The sequence below is a fragment of the Homalodisca vitripennis genome, chromosome 1 (assembly GCF_021130785.1).
Source record: "Homalodisca vitripennis isolate AUS2020 chromosome 1, UT_GWSS_2.1, whole genome shotgun sequence".
Classification (NCBI taxonomy): domain Eukaryota; kingdom Metazoa; phylum Arthropoda; class Insecta; order Hemiptera; family Cicadellidae; genus Homalodisca; species Homalodisca vitripennis.
The window spans coordinates 55,886,819-55,901,247 of NC_060207.1; the positions used below are offsets into that span (position 1 = coordinate 55,886,819).

Here is a 14,429-nt window from a genome sequence, read left to right on the forward strand (position 1 = left end):
ACACTTTAACAAGTTTTTAAGTCGGTTAATTTTTATATTATATTTTTTTTAATTTGTTAATTAATGTTTGTGGCAAAACTGAATACGATAACAATGACAGATGAATCAGTATAACTGAACTGAAGAGAGTTTCCAAACACAGTAGACATACAGAGATAAACAAAGTTAGCAGGATCGTCAAAGTTGGTCTGGAGTGGTGTGGGCTGCTGATAACTGATAAGGGGAAGACAAGTTGGCGTCGCTAAGTCACAAAGTTGGCGAAGGCTCGCGTGCGTATCAAGTACCTCCTTATCTGACAACTGTCCCCGTGTACCCGCACACCACGTAACTACAGTGATGCTAATATAGTACACTCTCGCCAACACGTCAGACACCTTATCCTTGCTAGACACTCCAATCTGTCTGATCTACTGTCTCCGTGTACCCGCACACCACGTGACTATAGTGATGCTAATATAGTACACTCTCGCCAACACGTCAGACACCTTATCCTTGATAGACACTCCAATCTGTCTGATCTACTGTCTCCGTGTACCCGCACACCATGTGACTACAGTGATGTAAATATAGTACACTCTCGCCAACACGTCAGACACCTTATCCTTGATAGACACTCCAATCTGTCTGATCTACTGTCTCCGTGTACCCGCACACCATGTGACTACAGTGATGCTAATATAGTACACTCTCGCCAACACGTCAGACACCTTATCCTTGATAGACACTCCAATCTGTCTGATCTACTGTCTCCGTGTACCCGCACACCATGTGACTACAGTGATGCTAATATAGTACACTCTCGCCAACACGTCAGACACCTTATCCTTGCTAGACACTCCAATCTGTCTGATCTACTGTCTCCGTGTACCCGCACACCACGTGACTACAGTGATGCTAATACAGTACACTCTCGCCAACACGTCAGATATCTTATCCTTGCCAGACATTCCAATCTGTCTGATGTACTAATTGTATCATAATAATTTGAATATTTTTAAACGAAATACAAATTCGAATACTTTATTATGACATGTAGAATTCGTATAGTGTTTTCCATTGTGTTACTGCTATTTCTTGTTTTCAGAAATGTTTTGTGTCAAGTCTTTTGTTAAATTTACCTGAAGTGGTACTTAATAATACGATTGTAATGTTAAGAAAGAAACAGTATGCCAAATTTTAAGAGTATCTTAATTTGATGTGAACTATTCATATAAAATAGTGGATAACGTGTTATAAACCTAATCGAGTACTACTCTGTCACAGGAGTATATGACGTTACTCGAACCAATCAAATCAACATCGCGCTGCTTCCCCCACAATAAATACACGATCTCATTCTAACTCAACCTTATTGACATTCCGCGTGAGACAGGCCCACATGTGGTGGCGCGGGGCGTTCTATAGGATATTCATAAAAACTAAGAGGTTGGCAAGGAGGAGGTAGCAACAATCGTAGCCTTCCACCGCGCGGCGCAGTAACGTGTACGTGGACAGCATCTAGACTCCGCTACAAATTAAAAATGCCCCTTCCCCTAACGGAGTATTTTATTAAACATGTATGGGCCATAAACAGACCGGAATCCAATCTCGGCACAGATTTCCTCCTTGGGACCTTGCGACCCGCGACTACCACTGTGCGGCGCTCGCGGTAATACCATCCATCCCGCGGATCCTGCCACACCCTGGATAGTACGGGCTAGGGCAGTTCATTGGTTTCAAGACTGCTTAAAGGATATTACATTTTAGGACCTTTTAAGTACGAGTTTTCGTGGGTCAAAGTTACTATAGGTATATTTATTTTTATACTCATGTTCTTTTATTCTACGAGTGTTCCCTTGTTAAAAACTTCCATTTTTAGAATGAACTGGTATTAGATTTTAACAAATAATAATACGGGGCAGGAAATAAATTGTTGTTTATATATTTACTAGCAGTTACGCGCGGATCCACACGCAATTTCGTAGGGTTTGCACGTTTACGAGGACACCTGGTTAGAGTGAATTATATTTCCGACGCGAACGTTAAGGTTGCTTGTTCCACGATCAAAAAAATAAGTGAAAGAGTGTATATTTATGAATATTTTAATTCACTCCAGTCTTATTATTTTTTTCCATACTTGAGTTTACCTTGTTTCTCTATAAATAAAATATATATCACAGATCAAAGAAGCCTACATCCCTCAGAAAACTACTAAGATGGGTCTTAAACAGTCTTTAAATTGATGGTAACTTTCTCTTTTATATAAAGTACTTAATATTTGCTAAAAATGTACAGTTTAACTAATATGTACATTAAAATTTATACTACTTACGTGTTTGTTTGTTTATAAATTGAACAATATATATATATATATATATATATATATATATATATATATATATATATATTTAGAACGTGTAGAGCTAGAATTGGTATATTATATCAAAAGCACGGTCCAACTTTCATCCAGAATAGTTCTTGCCGTCTGCTTCAAAGGCATCATCTTATGTTTACTCACCATCTTATGAACATTTTCTAAAGTAGATAAGTATTTTACCTAATCGCTGAAATTAAAATAACCGCGTAAAAACTAATGGTTATTCATTAGAGAATTTACCCACTATAAATGTAAACAAATTTAAAATAATGATTAAAATAATTAAACATATGGTTGCGCGGTCATAAAACAATGTTTGCCCAGAGCAGTTTATTGCATTTAACAGCCTCTTTCAATTATTCACAACTTTAGAGACCAAGATGGAATTTATTGTTATTTCAAAAACCAAAGGGGGAGTGATTTTCGAAATAAAAATAGGCCTTTATATGTTTGTATGTCACAAAACAACATAGTTCAATATATGTTATAAAATAAAAGGTAGATGTTCGCCACACGAAGTGTCTCAACAAGCTCCGCTTAGGATACAATGATGTACATCCCACGGAAGGACACGCACCTTCATCAAAATCCATCTTACTACTCTAGACATGAATATGTATACAACATTTCATACCTATGTTTCGATTCGTTTTCTATAAATTCTTGTGTGTGATTTTATTTTAATATTTCAGTATATCATTGACTTTCGCTAACCAGATTCACCATCATAGGACTATCCTAATTTTTGTCTGGAAGTAATCCATTGATTGAAAACATGTTTCAAATGTTTTAGAACGATAGTTTCAACATGGTAACCGTCCATGACCAACACGGAATGTTTGGACTTCATTAGAGCGCTAAAACATTTGTAATGATTTAAATCAGATTTTCGTTTTTTAATTTTAAATTTAAATATATATCGCCATGTTTATCCTCATCTTTGCTCCATATGCTGTAGCCACAGAGTCGAGAATTTTCTATGGTTTGTAGGACAAATTGCTAAGGATACATAATTTTTTCTGGACGTTTTCCATCGTTCTTTGATAAAAAAAATCAGTAACACACACCTGTGTACTGTTTTTTTTGTATCACTGAACGATAGTAAAATCATGTTTCCTTCACAACCCTTCTATCGTCAAATGCAAACTTCAGCATAGCTTTCAATATTCTATTATTATTCCCTAAGAACATGAATTCCAACATAAACCGATGTACAAACTAGGTTAGACGCAGACGGCAAGACTCCTACCTCCACACTCTCTCAGAGAGAAAGAGGGAGACACCTCTCCGATGCGGTCTAGACTTGGCACCCACAATTGAATATTGATATCTGTTGTTTATCAGCGGTTGGGGGCGCCATTCTGTGTCGATAATCTCCTTACAGCCCAATATACATCCAGAGTCGCGATATTACCCGCACTCATCTCATCTCCAAGCCTCGCCCCACGTGCCAAACCAATCCAATAACATGCCCCGCTTTCTTACGTAATGTGGGAATACGTGTTCTCATTCGATTGATTTTCATCGACAAATACGAGTTATATTCCCTTCACATATTGCTTCTTTGGTAAACCTTTGTGTCTTTCTGGTTCTTCAAAATAATATTTTAGGGATATTTGTTTTGATACTTAATTAAACATCGATAAATATATGTAATATCACATACGAGTATTCATACTGATGATAATTAAATCTGTGTTTTCCTGGTTCTTCAGACAAAACTTTAGTGCTGATATTAAGTTATATTGCTTGTTCATGCCAGTGTCATATATTAAATTAATTCGGAGGGGGCTGACACCCCAGAGAGTTTAAAATAACCTAATATCCCAGAAAAACAGACGGCCCATCCAGGGGCTGTTCACTAATAACACGTCCTAAATTAATGTGCTTTAGAACTGTGTTTAGAGACAACAATAGATAAATATAACTTACTTAATCTTTCTTTTTTTCTTTTGTATCATGCTTACAGTGTCAGTTCCTGAAAAAGAGTTCAGGAAAGGTGTAGCAACGCTTAATACTACATTTCTAATTATGATGAAAAATTTAGAAATACGTGTTATATCACCCACCAATGTAGTATATACTGCTTGGTGTTTTACTCGTTCCTCAGACCATCGCTTCAGAATTAACACCTAAACATTATTATGTACTATTTATATTACATACGTTTGTGGTACATTGCAACTCTATATCATTTTATATGTATCTTTTGTTCACTGTTATTGATGTTTGGTCATATATTTAATTTAGTTTCTTCTGAAAAAGCGGGTTTTTTTTAATGGGCACTCAGCCTACCGTGGATTTACCCCTTGCAGAATAATAGCATACCGCTTTCACCCATGATTGCATTTTATCGAATAAGATATAAATTCTTAATTTATTCAGAAATATTTTTTCCAGAGTAAGTTTAGTTTTTTAAAAACAAATCAAGTACAATAGATCAATAAAATAATTTATCTCTGTAGAGTCAAATTTCAAATCAGGAAGTTAACAACTGTTGTAAAGTGAATGTAGTATTTATAGTATAATGACCTCTTGATATTGGGTTGGATTAGCAGGGTGTATGTAGTGACCACTGCCTTAGGAGCCCTTCTATTTATCAACAAGACGTATGTGCGGCTAGACCCTTGTCCTTGCGGTCTGAACTACCGTCTTGGCTCTAATATTAAACTCGACCCTCGGCCATTGCCTATGAATAGGAAACAACGAGTTGTAATTGAGAGACTCAGGGTTTCACCAGTTTGTTCAATAAGTTAGGTGATGACCGCCTCCAGATGTAGCGTACGGTACTGATTACAATACTGCTCAACATTGAACGGAATATTACAATGTTTTCTTAGAAAATTAAGATTCGAGGATTGGAAAGGTTTGGTGCCCGTGTATCTGCTTTAGCCTTTTTAGTGCAAATCTGAATAGCCTTGATTTAGTGAATCAACGCCAAACTATACTCTGAGAGCTTTTGCACACCTGTGACAAATACACATGTAGCTTATACCTTATTAAAAAGAGCATATTTTATAAAATACTGATGTGCTAAAATACATTAATTGACATACCAAATTATTGATTTATCGATTTATTTCACTATTTCCAACTACCGACCTTAATAATTGGAGTATTTATAATTATAAATCCTATTATTTATTTCCGAATATCTAATTATTGTATCTTTAATATAAATATCAAAAGTAGTAACACCTCTTAAAGACCATAAGCTAGCACTGAAAATTGTGTTCCTGCTTTGACTGTAAAGAAGTTATCCCCTTGTAGACAAACTTCCGTTTGTACCGTTTCTTCAGAATACAGTATGAGTTTACAGTACTTTGAAATTGTTTTCAGAACTTCCATTACCTGACATGATAGGTACTCAACGCACAAGAATGCAGTGACTTGTGTGTGAACAGCTGATTTCACATCTAGGCGGGATTGTAACAGATGATTAACCACAAAGAGACATTAGCGGCTCAACCAAAGCACCGCTCTCTACAGTATACCTCATCATACAGTCTGACTGTCGTCTGTCCTCCCCCCCCCATCCAATGTGTACGATTGATACTCAATACACAGGTCAGCACAAGAATGAACTGATGTATGTGTAGACAGCTGATTGCACACGTAGATAGGATTATAACAGATGATTGACCACAACGAGACATGATCGGCTCAACCAAATCCACGCTCTCAACAGTACACCTCATCATACAGTCTGACTATATGATTCCCCCATGTATTCTATTGATACTCAATACACAGGTCTGCAAAAAATTAAGTACGTATATGTATATGCGTATACGAGTGATTGCACATCTAGGCACGATTGTAACATGTAATTGACCACGACGAGATATGATCGGTTCAACCAAATTACCGCTCTCAACACTACACCTCATCGTACAGTCTGACTATCGTCTGCTCTTCTCCTCATTCGATCGATTGGCACTCAATACACAGGTCAGCAAAAGAATGAAGTGATGTATGTGTATACAACTGATTGTACATGCAGACAGGATTGTAACAGATGATTGACCACGACGAGATATGATCGGCTCAACCAATTCACCGCTCTCAGCAGTACATCTCATCGTACAGTCTGACTATCGTCTGCTCTTCTCCTCATTCGATTGATTGACACTCAATACACAGGTCAGCAAAAGAATGAAGTGATGTATGTGTATACAACTGATTGTACATGCAGACAGGATTGTAACAGATGATTGACCACGACGAGATATGATCGGCTCAACCAATTCACCGCTCTCAGCAGTACATCTCATCGTACAGTCTGACTATCGTCTGCTCTTCTCCTCATTCGATTGATTGACACTCAATACGCAGGTCAGCACAAGAATGCAGTGACATGTGTATAGACAGCTGATTGTACACGCAGCCACGATTCTAACAGATGATTAACTACGACTAGACATGATCAACTCAACCAAAGCAACAACACACCTGATCATACAGTCTGACTGTCATCTGTCATTACACAGTGTGTTCACTTCTACTCCACAATCAGTTATTTGTATGTCGCTGCTTTGTAAACACCTGGCCCTTTTCTATCCCCATTGAACTCTGTTGCACTTTTTAAAAGTAAAGTCGAAGAAGAAGTTTGCAAATAATTACCAATTACAAATAATTTTGTCATTAAAACAGAGTTCCATGTAACAAAAGAATCACACTTAAGCATTTGCTAATAAGATATTTCATATTGTTTGTCTGACACTAAAAATCTTACTTTTTATTTTTATTAAAATACGTAATTCCTCCTTTATGCTTCGATCTCCAAACTCTGTTCTTATATATATATATAACACTCGACATGTTTTTTGTAACGATTTTATTAGGTCATTCGTTTGTATAAAATACAGTTTCAATTATTACTTTCATTTCTACTCGTTGACTAAAACGCAAAAATCGTTTCACTAATATATTTATTTATCTCATGATTTTAACTGAATCCTAAAAGTAAATCAATGTGTTCTCAAGAACCATTTTCTAAATTAAAACATTAACTAATGAGCCTTTTTTGAGCTACAAATTAAAAATTATTTATATTAAATTGGTCCTCATTATAAGTGAAGGGTGCCTTTGTTTTTTTTTAATTGTAATTCGTTTTATGGGGTATAGGAACTCACAATACGGATGTATGAATATAAATTAACAACATTTTAAATCTTTTTAAGCAAAAAGCCTTTCAAACACATACCCTTAAATGTCATTCTCATATCAAGGTTTTGTTTAATATTAAAATGATGCAACATAACCCAGTATCCTTCTGATGGAAAATCAATAAACATTTTCAGACGATCCATAGTTGTAAGCAGTGAAGATTATAGCACAAAGTACAGGAAGTGTAAACCCCCAAAATGAGCGGCGCACCGAACACATTCAACTTTGTTCTGCCGTAAATTACACGAGCCGAGCCCGGCGGCAGCGCGGCAGTTACTAAATGGCGGTCCGTGAATCGTTCAGCTGATAAGAGAACTAATTGATGACTTGTTCTAATCAGATAGCGTTCGGCGTTCAGTATACGAGCAGAAACGTGTTCGACTCAGTATCTCACTCTTATACTGCTTGGTTTAATGTGAAAACATGCTGATACATGGACAGAAAACAATACAGAACAAACTAAGTTTGTTAATATAAAACAAGCTAAAACCAATAAACACTGTGATTAGAGATAGAGTCTCGTATTAAATGAGATTTATATTCCCAAGTACAATTAAATAACAAAATAAATTATTAATGACTCAAAACACTGCTGATTTTATTTTTTATATTCACCATTAACCGCCTTTAAATGTCGGATAATATTGTATGTATATATATATATATATATATATATATATATATATATATATATATATATATAATCTTTTGAAAGAGACGACTTTATTTTAAAATACTAAAAACAGTGCAGTACAAAAGGTAGCAGCAGATGTTACATTACTATAATAGATTTAGGCCTCCATTTCTTTTGTATTGTATTTTGAAGCCTTTCCACAAACACAAAATTGGAGCTCTAAATAAATGGTTCGTTCGGAAAATGCAATCAACTTAAATCATAAATCATTAGTTTTGTTCCTCCAGTCCTCCTTTCTAATCTTCTAACTGCAGAAATAGTTTCTTAAATGCGTAAGGATATGATCCTGAATAGGGTGTTATTACCCTCAACATGAAAGGACTCTTGTATCAAAGGTTTCGGTGCGAAGAATTACATTAACAATATTTAGTGTGCAAAACTTCGTGTCAAAACTTAGGGATTTTTCCTACACCAGTAGTATCATGTATACCCAATTGTTTTTAGAGAAAAGATCCAAACCCATTTGGAGATTTTTAAATTACCTCTAACCCGTGACCTTTCGGTTACAGAGTATGTTGACTCCGAAGCAATCAATTCGTTTCAAGTGAATAAAAATTAAAGTTCTATCAAAGGATAGAGCTTGCTTCATATTTTCTGGATCCAGTAATATTTGATTTAGATTTATGTGAATAAAACTGAGCAACTCAACTTTCCGTAATACTTGCTTCTCATTTGTGGAGTCTGGCGTAGGTCTGACATACAATTTTAAGGGTCAGAATGTGATGTCACGAGAAGAATCTTTGACATAAAAACGGATATTTTTAGGCGTTATTACTAACCTCGGATTATAACTAGAAGTGGTTGAAGATGGTCACGAATTTAAACTTGACACTTTTATACTATTCAATGAGTTTTAATGACTGGGTGTTCAGTAATAAGACGGAAAACAGCGTCCTGTCCACATAGCTCTTTTTCAGAGTACCACCATGTTCTGCGACTTCATCATTTGAGAGAATCGCCAAAAGGTGATTTAAGCGGTGCTTCTCATGGGGAAATTGAGCCTACAGGAATTCCATATCGCGTCTCTTGGGGAGACAGTCAGGAGTCCACAAAAGTAGAATAATTACTACTCTACTGTATATTAGATGGTAAAGAAGTAACAACTACCTTATGTTTCGGGCAGCCTGTAGTAGTAACTACCTAGTGGCAACTGTTCTTTGTTCACTTTGTTTCAATAAAATTGTATTACTTCGTAGTAGCTGCGACTATGTACTTATTTTTATTCACTTCACCCATTGTTTTAATAAAGTTAAGTTTCACATCAAAGTGACCTTTATGCAGCTAATCCAATCAATGACAATAAAACTTCAAGACACTCACCGAATTTTGAATGTTGCAGGTTCTGCGTGGGCGATAGGTTTTACCTCTGCGAGAACAAGATCCTGTGCGAGTACGACTACGAGGAGCGGCTAGTGTTCGCTAACATGGCGTACAACCCGCCCAGCATCGCTCAGCTCAAGCGACACACCAGCCACCTGCCGGTAAGCTTAGCAGTCAGACTGTACTCTGACCAAGTGTTGTGGGCCCTCGCAACCCAAGTGCTCTAATAGTCAGTTATAGCCTGCACAATAAATCATCAGCTGTCTATACGATGTGCCACGAACAGCTTTTAAATTCTTATTTAATACAGTTAATTTGAGTGGAAATCAATCTTAGTACGAAATATTTTTTTAAATAGTCTAAATGCAACGTACTTGTGATATAAATACTAATTGTGTAATGTATATGTCAAAGTTTGTTCTCATTATCTTCACTTTTTCATAGAACATAGAACACATTAGCCGGGTTGCGATGGCCAGATGTAGAAGTGTGCGTAGTGTTCACAGCTCGACTCTATGTTTATATCTCTTTCATGGGAGAGATGCGTTACCAAGCCGCTTTACCGCCGTCTGTTATTTGGGATTCCTTGAAAATGGTTTAGATATAAGAGTGAAATGTTCACTCACAGTTTTAGAAAGTTTGTTTCGTATGTTAAGCCGGAATATTACAACTTCTGATGCAGTATATATAAATTTTAATGTGTAGAGTAGGCCTAGAGAGCAAACATAAAAAGCTACAGACCAGTATAAGATAAGTTAATGGAATAGTAAAGCGCCTACTATTTTCTTACCAATTACATTTATTGAAATTCCTAGGTCTCTTCTGGATATCCTAAAACCATTATAAAGTATAGTAGTAGAGAAGATACTAATCAAACATTGTAAGTGAAGTAGGGACATTGTCATAAATCGGTCACTTTCACCGATGAAGCGTTGAGACAATCAGGCCCGTACTACTCAATGAGCTGTCTCCCTTTCTCCGCCAGATCAAGATTGATGCAGCGCAGCGCCCTGAGACGATGAAGGAGACGCTGTAAAGTAATCATGCCAGTACAATGCTGCAGCGCCACCGCTACAAAACCGCGCAGAATGAATATCTCACAAAGGATAATTAATGGCGGGACAGAGACACCCACATCCATCACCGATCACGGCCAGGAGACAGCTATTGTCGCTTCAGGAAATCGACAAGAGTATTTTATTTCATTAAACGTTGCCTTCTAAATGTTAAATCCATGTGTTAAAATACCACTGTTACGTAATCAGATATAAAATGTGTGAAACCCCCTTGAAGAGTTTTTCATAATACTCACATATAGTTGTATTTTCTCAAACACCTGTTAACCCGGCAATTTTATTTTTAATAGTACTTTTTAGTTTTGTAACGACCTGAGTTAGTAATGAAGCTGGCTGGTGAACCTGGAATTGTACATTTACATATGAAATCTTTCACAAGATATCTTGTCATGACACACTCACATTTTGTTCATTGAGTTAGTTTTCTTTGCAGTGTTTAATTAATAAATGTCTACACACTTTTCTTTACCTCTATGCTACACACCACATCACTAAAATATTATGTTGTTTGTGTTGGAGATTAATATTTCACATGTTAAAATTCGTATATTTATATTCAGTTTAGTTATTAATTCACGCTCACATTTGTATGTAAATTTGCTTTTCTAATATCGAATGACAGACAGACAGAAATTAAATTTTTTCGGTCCTCGAGTGATAGGCTTCGCTCAACCTCAGCCAATAAAGTATTTATAGAGATACATTTTATAAATTGTTTGTTAAAAACCCCAATACCTGCATCGAAAAAAACTGAAACTTTTGTTGATGCACACCGATCATATTTTTAGACATGTATAACACATCCTAACGGATCCTATGACCAAACATACTAGAGTAAAATAGTTTATATTTTAACTTTAGTTCTTATTGTAGAAACTCAAGGTTGCGTCAATACAGTCGGATTTTAGCAAAAGAAATCACAATATGTATCAAGTCTGAATGTGTCTAGAGGAAGCCGCCAACACTCATTTAAACGATTTCGATACCGCCCCGAGCAGTCAGAACGTTTAGGCGTTATCTCTAAGCTCCTTGAGATAGCAACCCCCTCCCCTCCCCTTACCGAACAGTATTTTAACTTCACCCTTTCTCCCGCCATAAATCTGGGAGAGATGCACTCTGTTTGCTCGTTAGCCGAGCCACCTGGTCGGCGTGGTAAGGGTAATGGATGGGCCAGCACTGTCGCCGTGCCGCGGATCACCTGATTTACAGCTGTTTTACCCCGCACACAGGCGACAAAAGCGAAACAATAAAATATAGCTGGTACATAACTTAGATGTCTTTGGAATTACCATTCGCGTGTGTAACTGTTGTTATTTTAAGGTTTTATCGTCGATGTAAAAAAGTTCTATTATACATCGATTGGTTTTATACACAAACAAGCTCAGAAAACAAAAATTTTTAGAATCATTTGGAATTTTTCTATTGTACTGTAATTTTGTCTATTTCAGGTTTAAAAGATTAATAAAACGCATCTTATTCTGATATATAAATGCAAAAGATAATGTTATGATATGTTGTAAATCGAGAAGTGTTAAACAAAATATGGCGCCATTACAAACTTCAAATTACTCGGCCTTGTGTCAAATATAGCTAATAATTAAAACTGGTAACACAGAACTGTATGCGCACACAGCCATCATTCGCGCCACGTTCTTTTGTCTAAGACTACATTTCCTCAACACAACCTTAATTTTTCGTCCTCAAAACAGCCCCATTGTGTAATTTTATCATGAAGGGCATCAAAATATATAAGCCTTCGTAATTAGAAAAACTGAAAGAAGAGGCTCTGAAGAATTCAAATAAGTGTTTGAATTGCTCAGTCCCCAAGTCTATTAAACACGTCACAAATTCACGGTGTTTGTTATTGATTTCTCTATACGAGTAATGTATTTCAAGTAGTGAGTCGTGTAATAGTTTTACATATCTAATACTACCATAAGAGTAGGTACGTTATCGAGTCTGCTATCAATAATCACTTAACTATATTTAGTTAAATTGTAACAAAATTGAAAAAAAAAACCATTGTAAAGATTTTTTTGTAATAATTATTTTAATGTCAAGATTGTATTATACTTGCCTGATGGGAATTGAAACTCTTCATTGAAATGCCATAGAGCGTGTACAACAAGTAACCAAAAACCTAATTTAAACATTTGTCAGTAAATTATTAAGTTTTTTTTAGACAAAATCAATTCAAAATTGAAATTCTGTAACGTATTTCCTTTTGCATTTCCACTCATTAATCATTTATCTGTAACAATTTGACAAGTAAAATCAATATACAAATAGACAAAAAGTCAGTATAAAAACGCGTTTAATAGAATTGCCTTCCTTATTTAGTTAGCTCAGTCTGTATAAAATATGTCTAATAAAATAATAAGGTCTAATAAAACATGTCAGTTTAATTGCTTGAGCCGTATTACATCGCTTACAGACATCAGAACTGTTGTTAAAAAAACAACGAAAAAAGAAGCTACCATGAACATATATAATGAAATAAACGATATTCAGAACTTGCTGTGTTACTTTTAATATTCTTATTTTTCAGTTTTATGTTTTAAAAGGACTGTTTAGAAGGGGGCGGCAGCAGCTTGTGAAACGGGAACACCTTCCTCCACCATCTAGGCAATCTTTATATTCATGGTCATTGACAGTAATACACACAACACTATTGTTACATTGTTTTGTATCCATTGTTTACAGTTGCTAGTTACCACTTTTTTGGCAAGCAAATACATACCACGTGTTTAAAAATTCCCCTCCTACGATTTGGCAATTATATGTTTTTGACGAATTAGACCAAATTTTAAATCGGTTTATTTCTGAGGTTACAGATTTTTTTTATCCGTTTCGCGAGCTATTGAAAATCGTCTAAACAAAATGTAGCCTACATCAATTTACTTCATAATTATTCATTACATCCTTCCTAATAAACGTTAAGACTAATATTAACAATATATTTCTTGGTTAGACACTTTCACTAAGGCCATTTTCTGGTCTTACAGGTTTAAGTCACTACTCCGGGGAAACCGGTCGCGACGGCCCTGTAAGTACTATTTAATCATTTGAAATTAATCAAGTATTTCTTTCTTAAATAATCATTTAGAGCATTTCATTACATTAAAACTAAATCAATAAAATTAAAATTAAACATGGCCTCGTAATGTTTGATTAAAGTGCAATCTTTAATTATAAATGGGTTAATTAGCTAAATATACGGAGCACAGTTACAAATTTTACACTCGTATAAACATTATACCATTCCTATATACAGCTATTTAAATACCATTGAATGCTATGTTTTAAGGAATCAGTTATTACACATTTTTTGTCTTTATTTTCATGTAAGTTTTTACTTTAATTTAAAATGTTCACATTAATAAAATTGATGAAAATTAGTAAAACTGTACAATGTAAAATAAATTATGCCTTTAATTGGCATTAGGAACATAATGGTGACTATTTAATACACCTTTCATGAGTAGTCTTTAATTAACGACTGTGTAAGTGTAATTGAAGACAGGCTGTGCCCATGTGGAGATCATTTCCTGTTTTTGCATGTATGTTGAGATCTTTGTTTCTATGAGGAAATAAATAAATATTCAATCATTCATTCAATCAATTCTTTTATAAATAAAAACAACCTTCTCATGATTACGACATTTAGGACGTGATCTTGTATGCAGCATAATACATATTGGCTACGTATGAGGTTAGAAATGTGTATTGTAATTTAGAAATACCTCAATAACTTTACCAAACAATTCTTATATTTAAACTAAAAAAACTCGTTTTAGTAAGAAGAAAACACTGT

The 14,429-nt window shown here is 35.3% G+C and overlaps 1 protein-coding gene across 3 annotated transcripts in view; it reads left to right on the forward strand.

Annotated features, from left to right (window-relative positions):
* Window positions 1-14,429, forward strand: part of LOC124361801 (LIM domain only protein 3-like) — a 179,112-nt gene that overhangs the window by 153,773 nt on the left and 10,910 nt on the right. For 2 of the 3 annotated variants that reach the window (XM_046815792.1, XM_046815785.1), the window contains one exon: window positions 9,559-9,700. In XM_046815792.1, the coding sequence (XP_046671748.1) occupies window positions 9,559-9,700 (142 nt within the window). Of the gene's footprint in view, window positions 1-9,558; window positions 9,701-13,620; window positions 13,662-14,429 lie in introns of all 3 variants that reach the window. The other variant, XM_046815802.1, reaches the window with a different exon arrangement.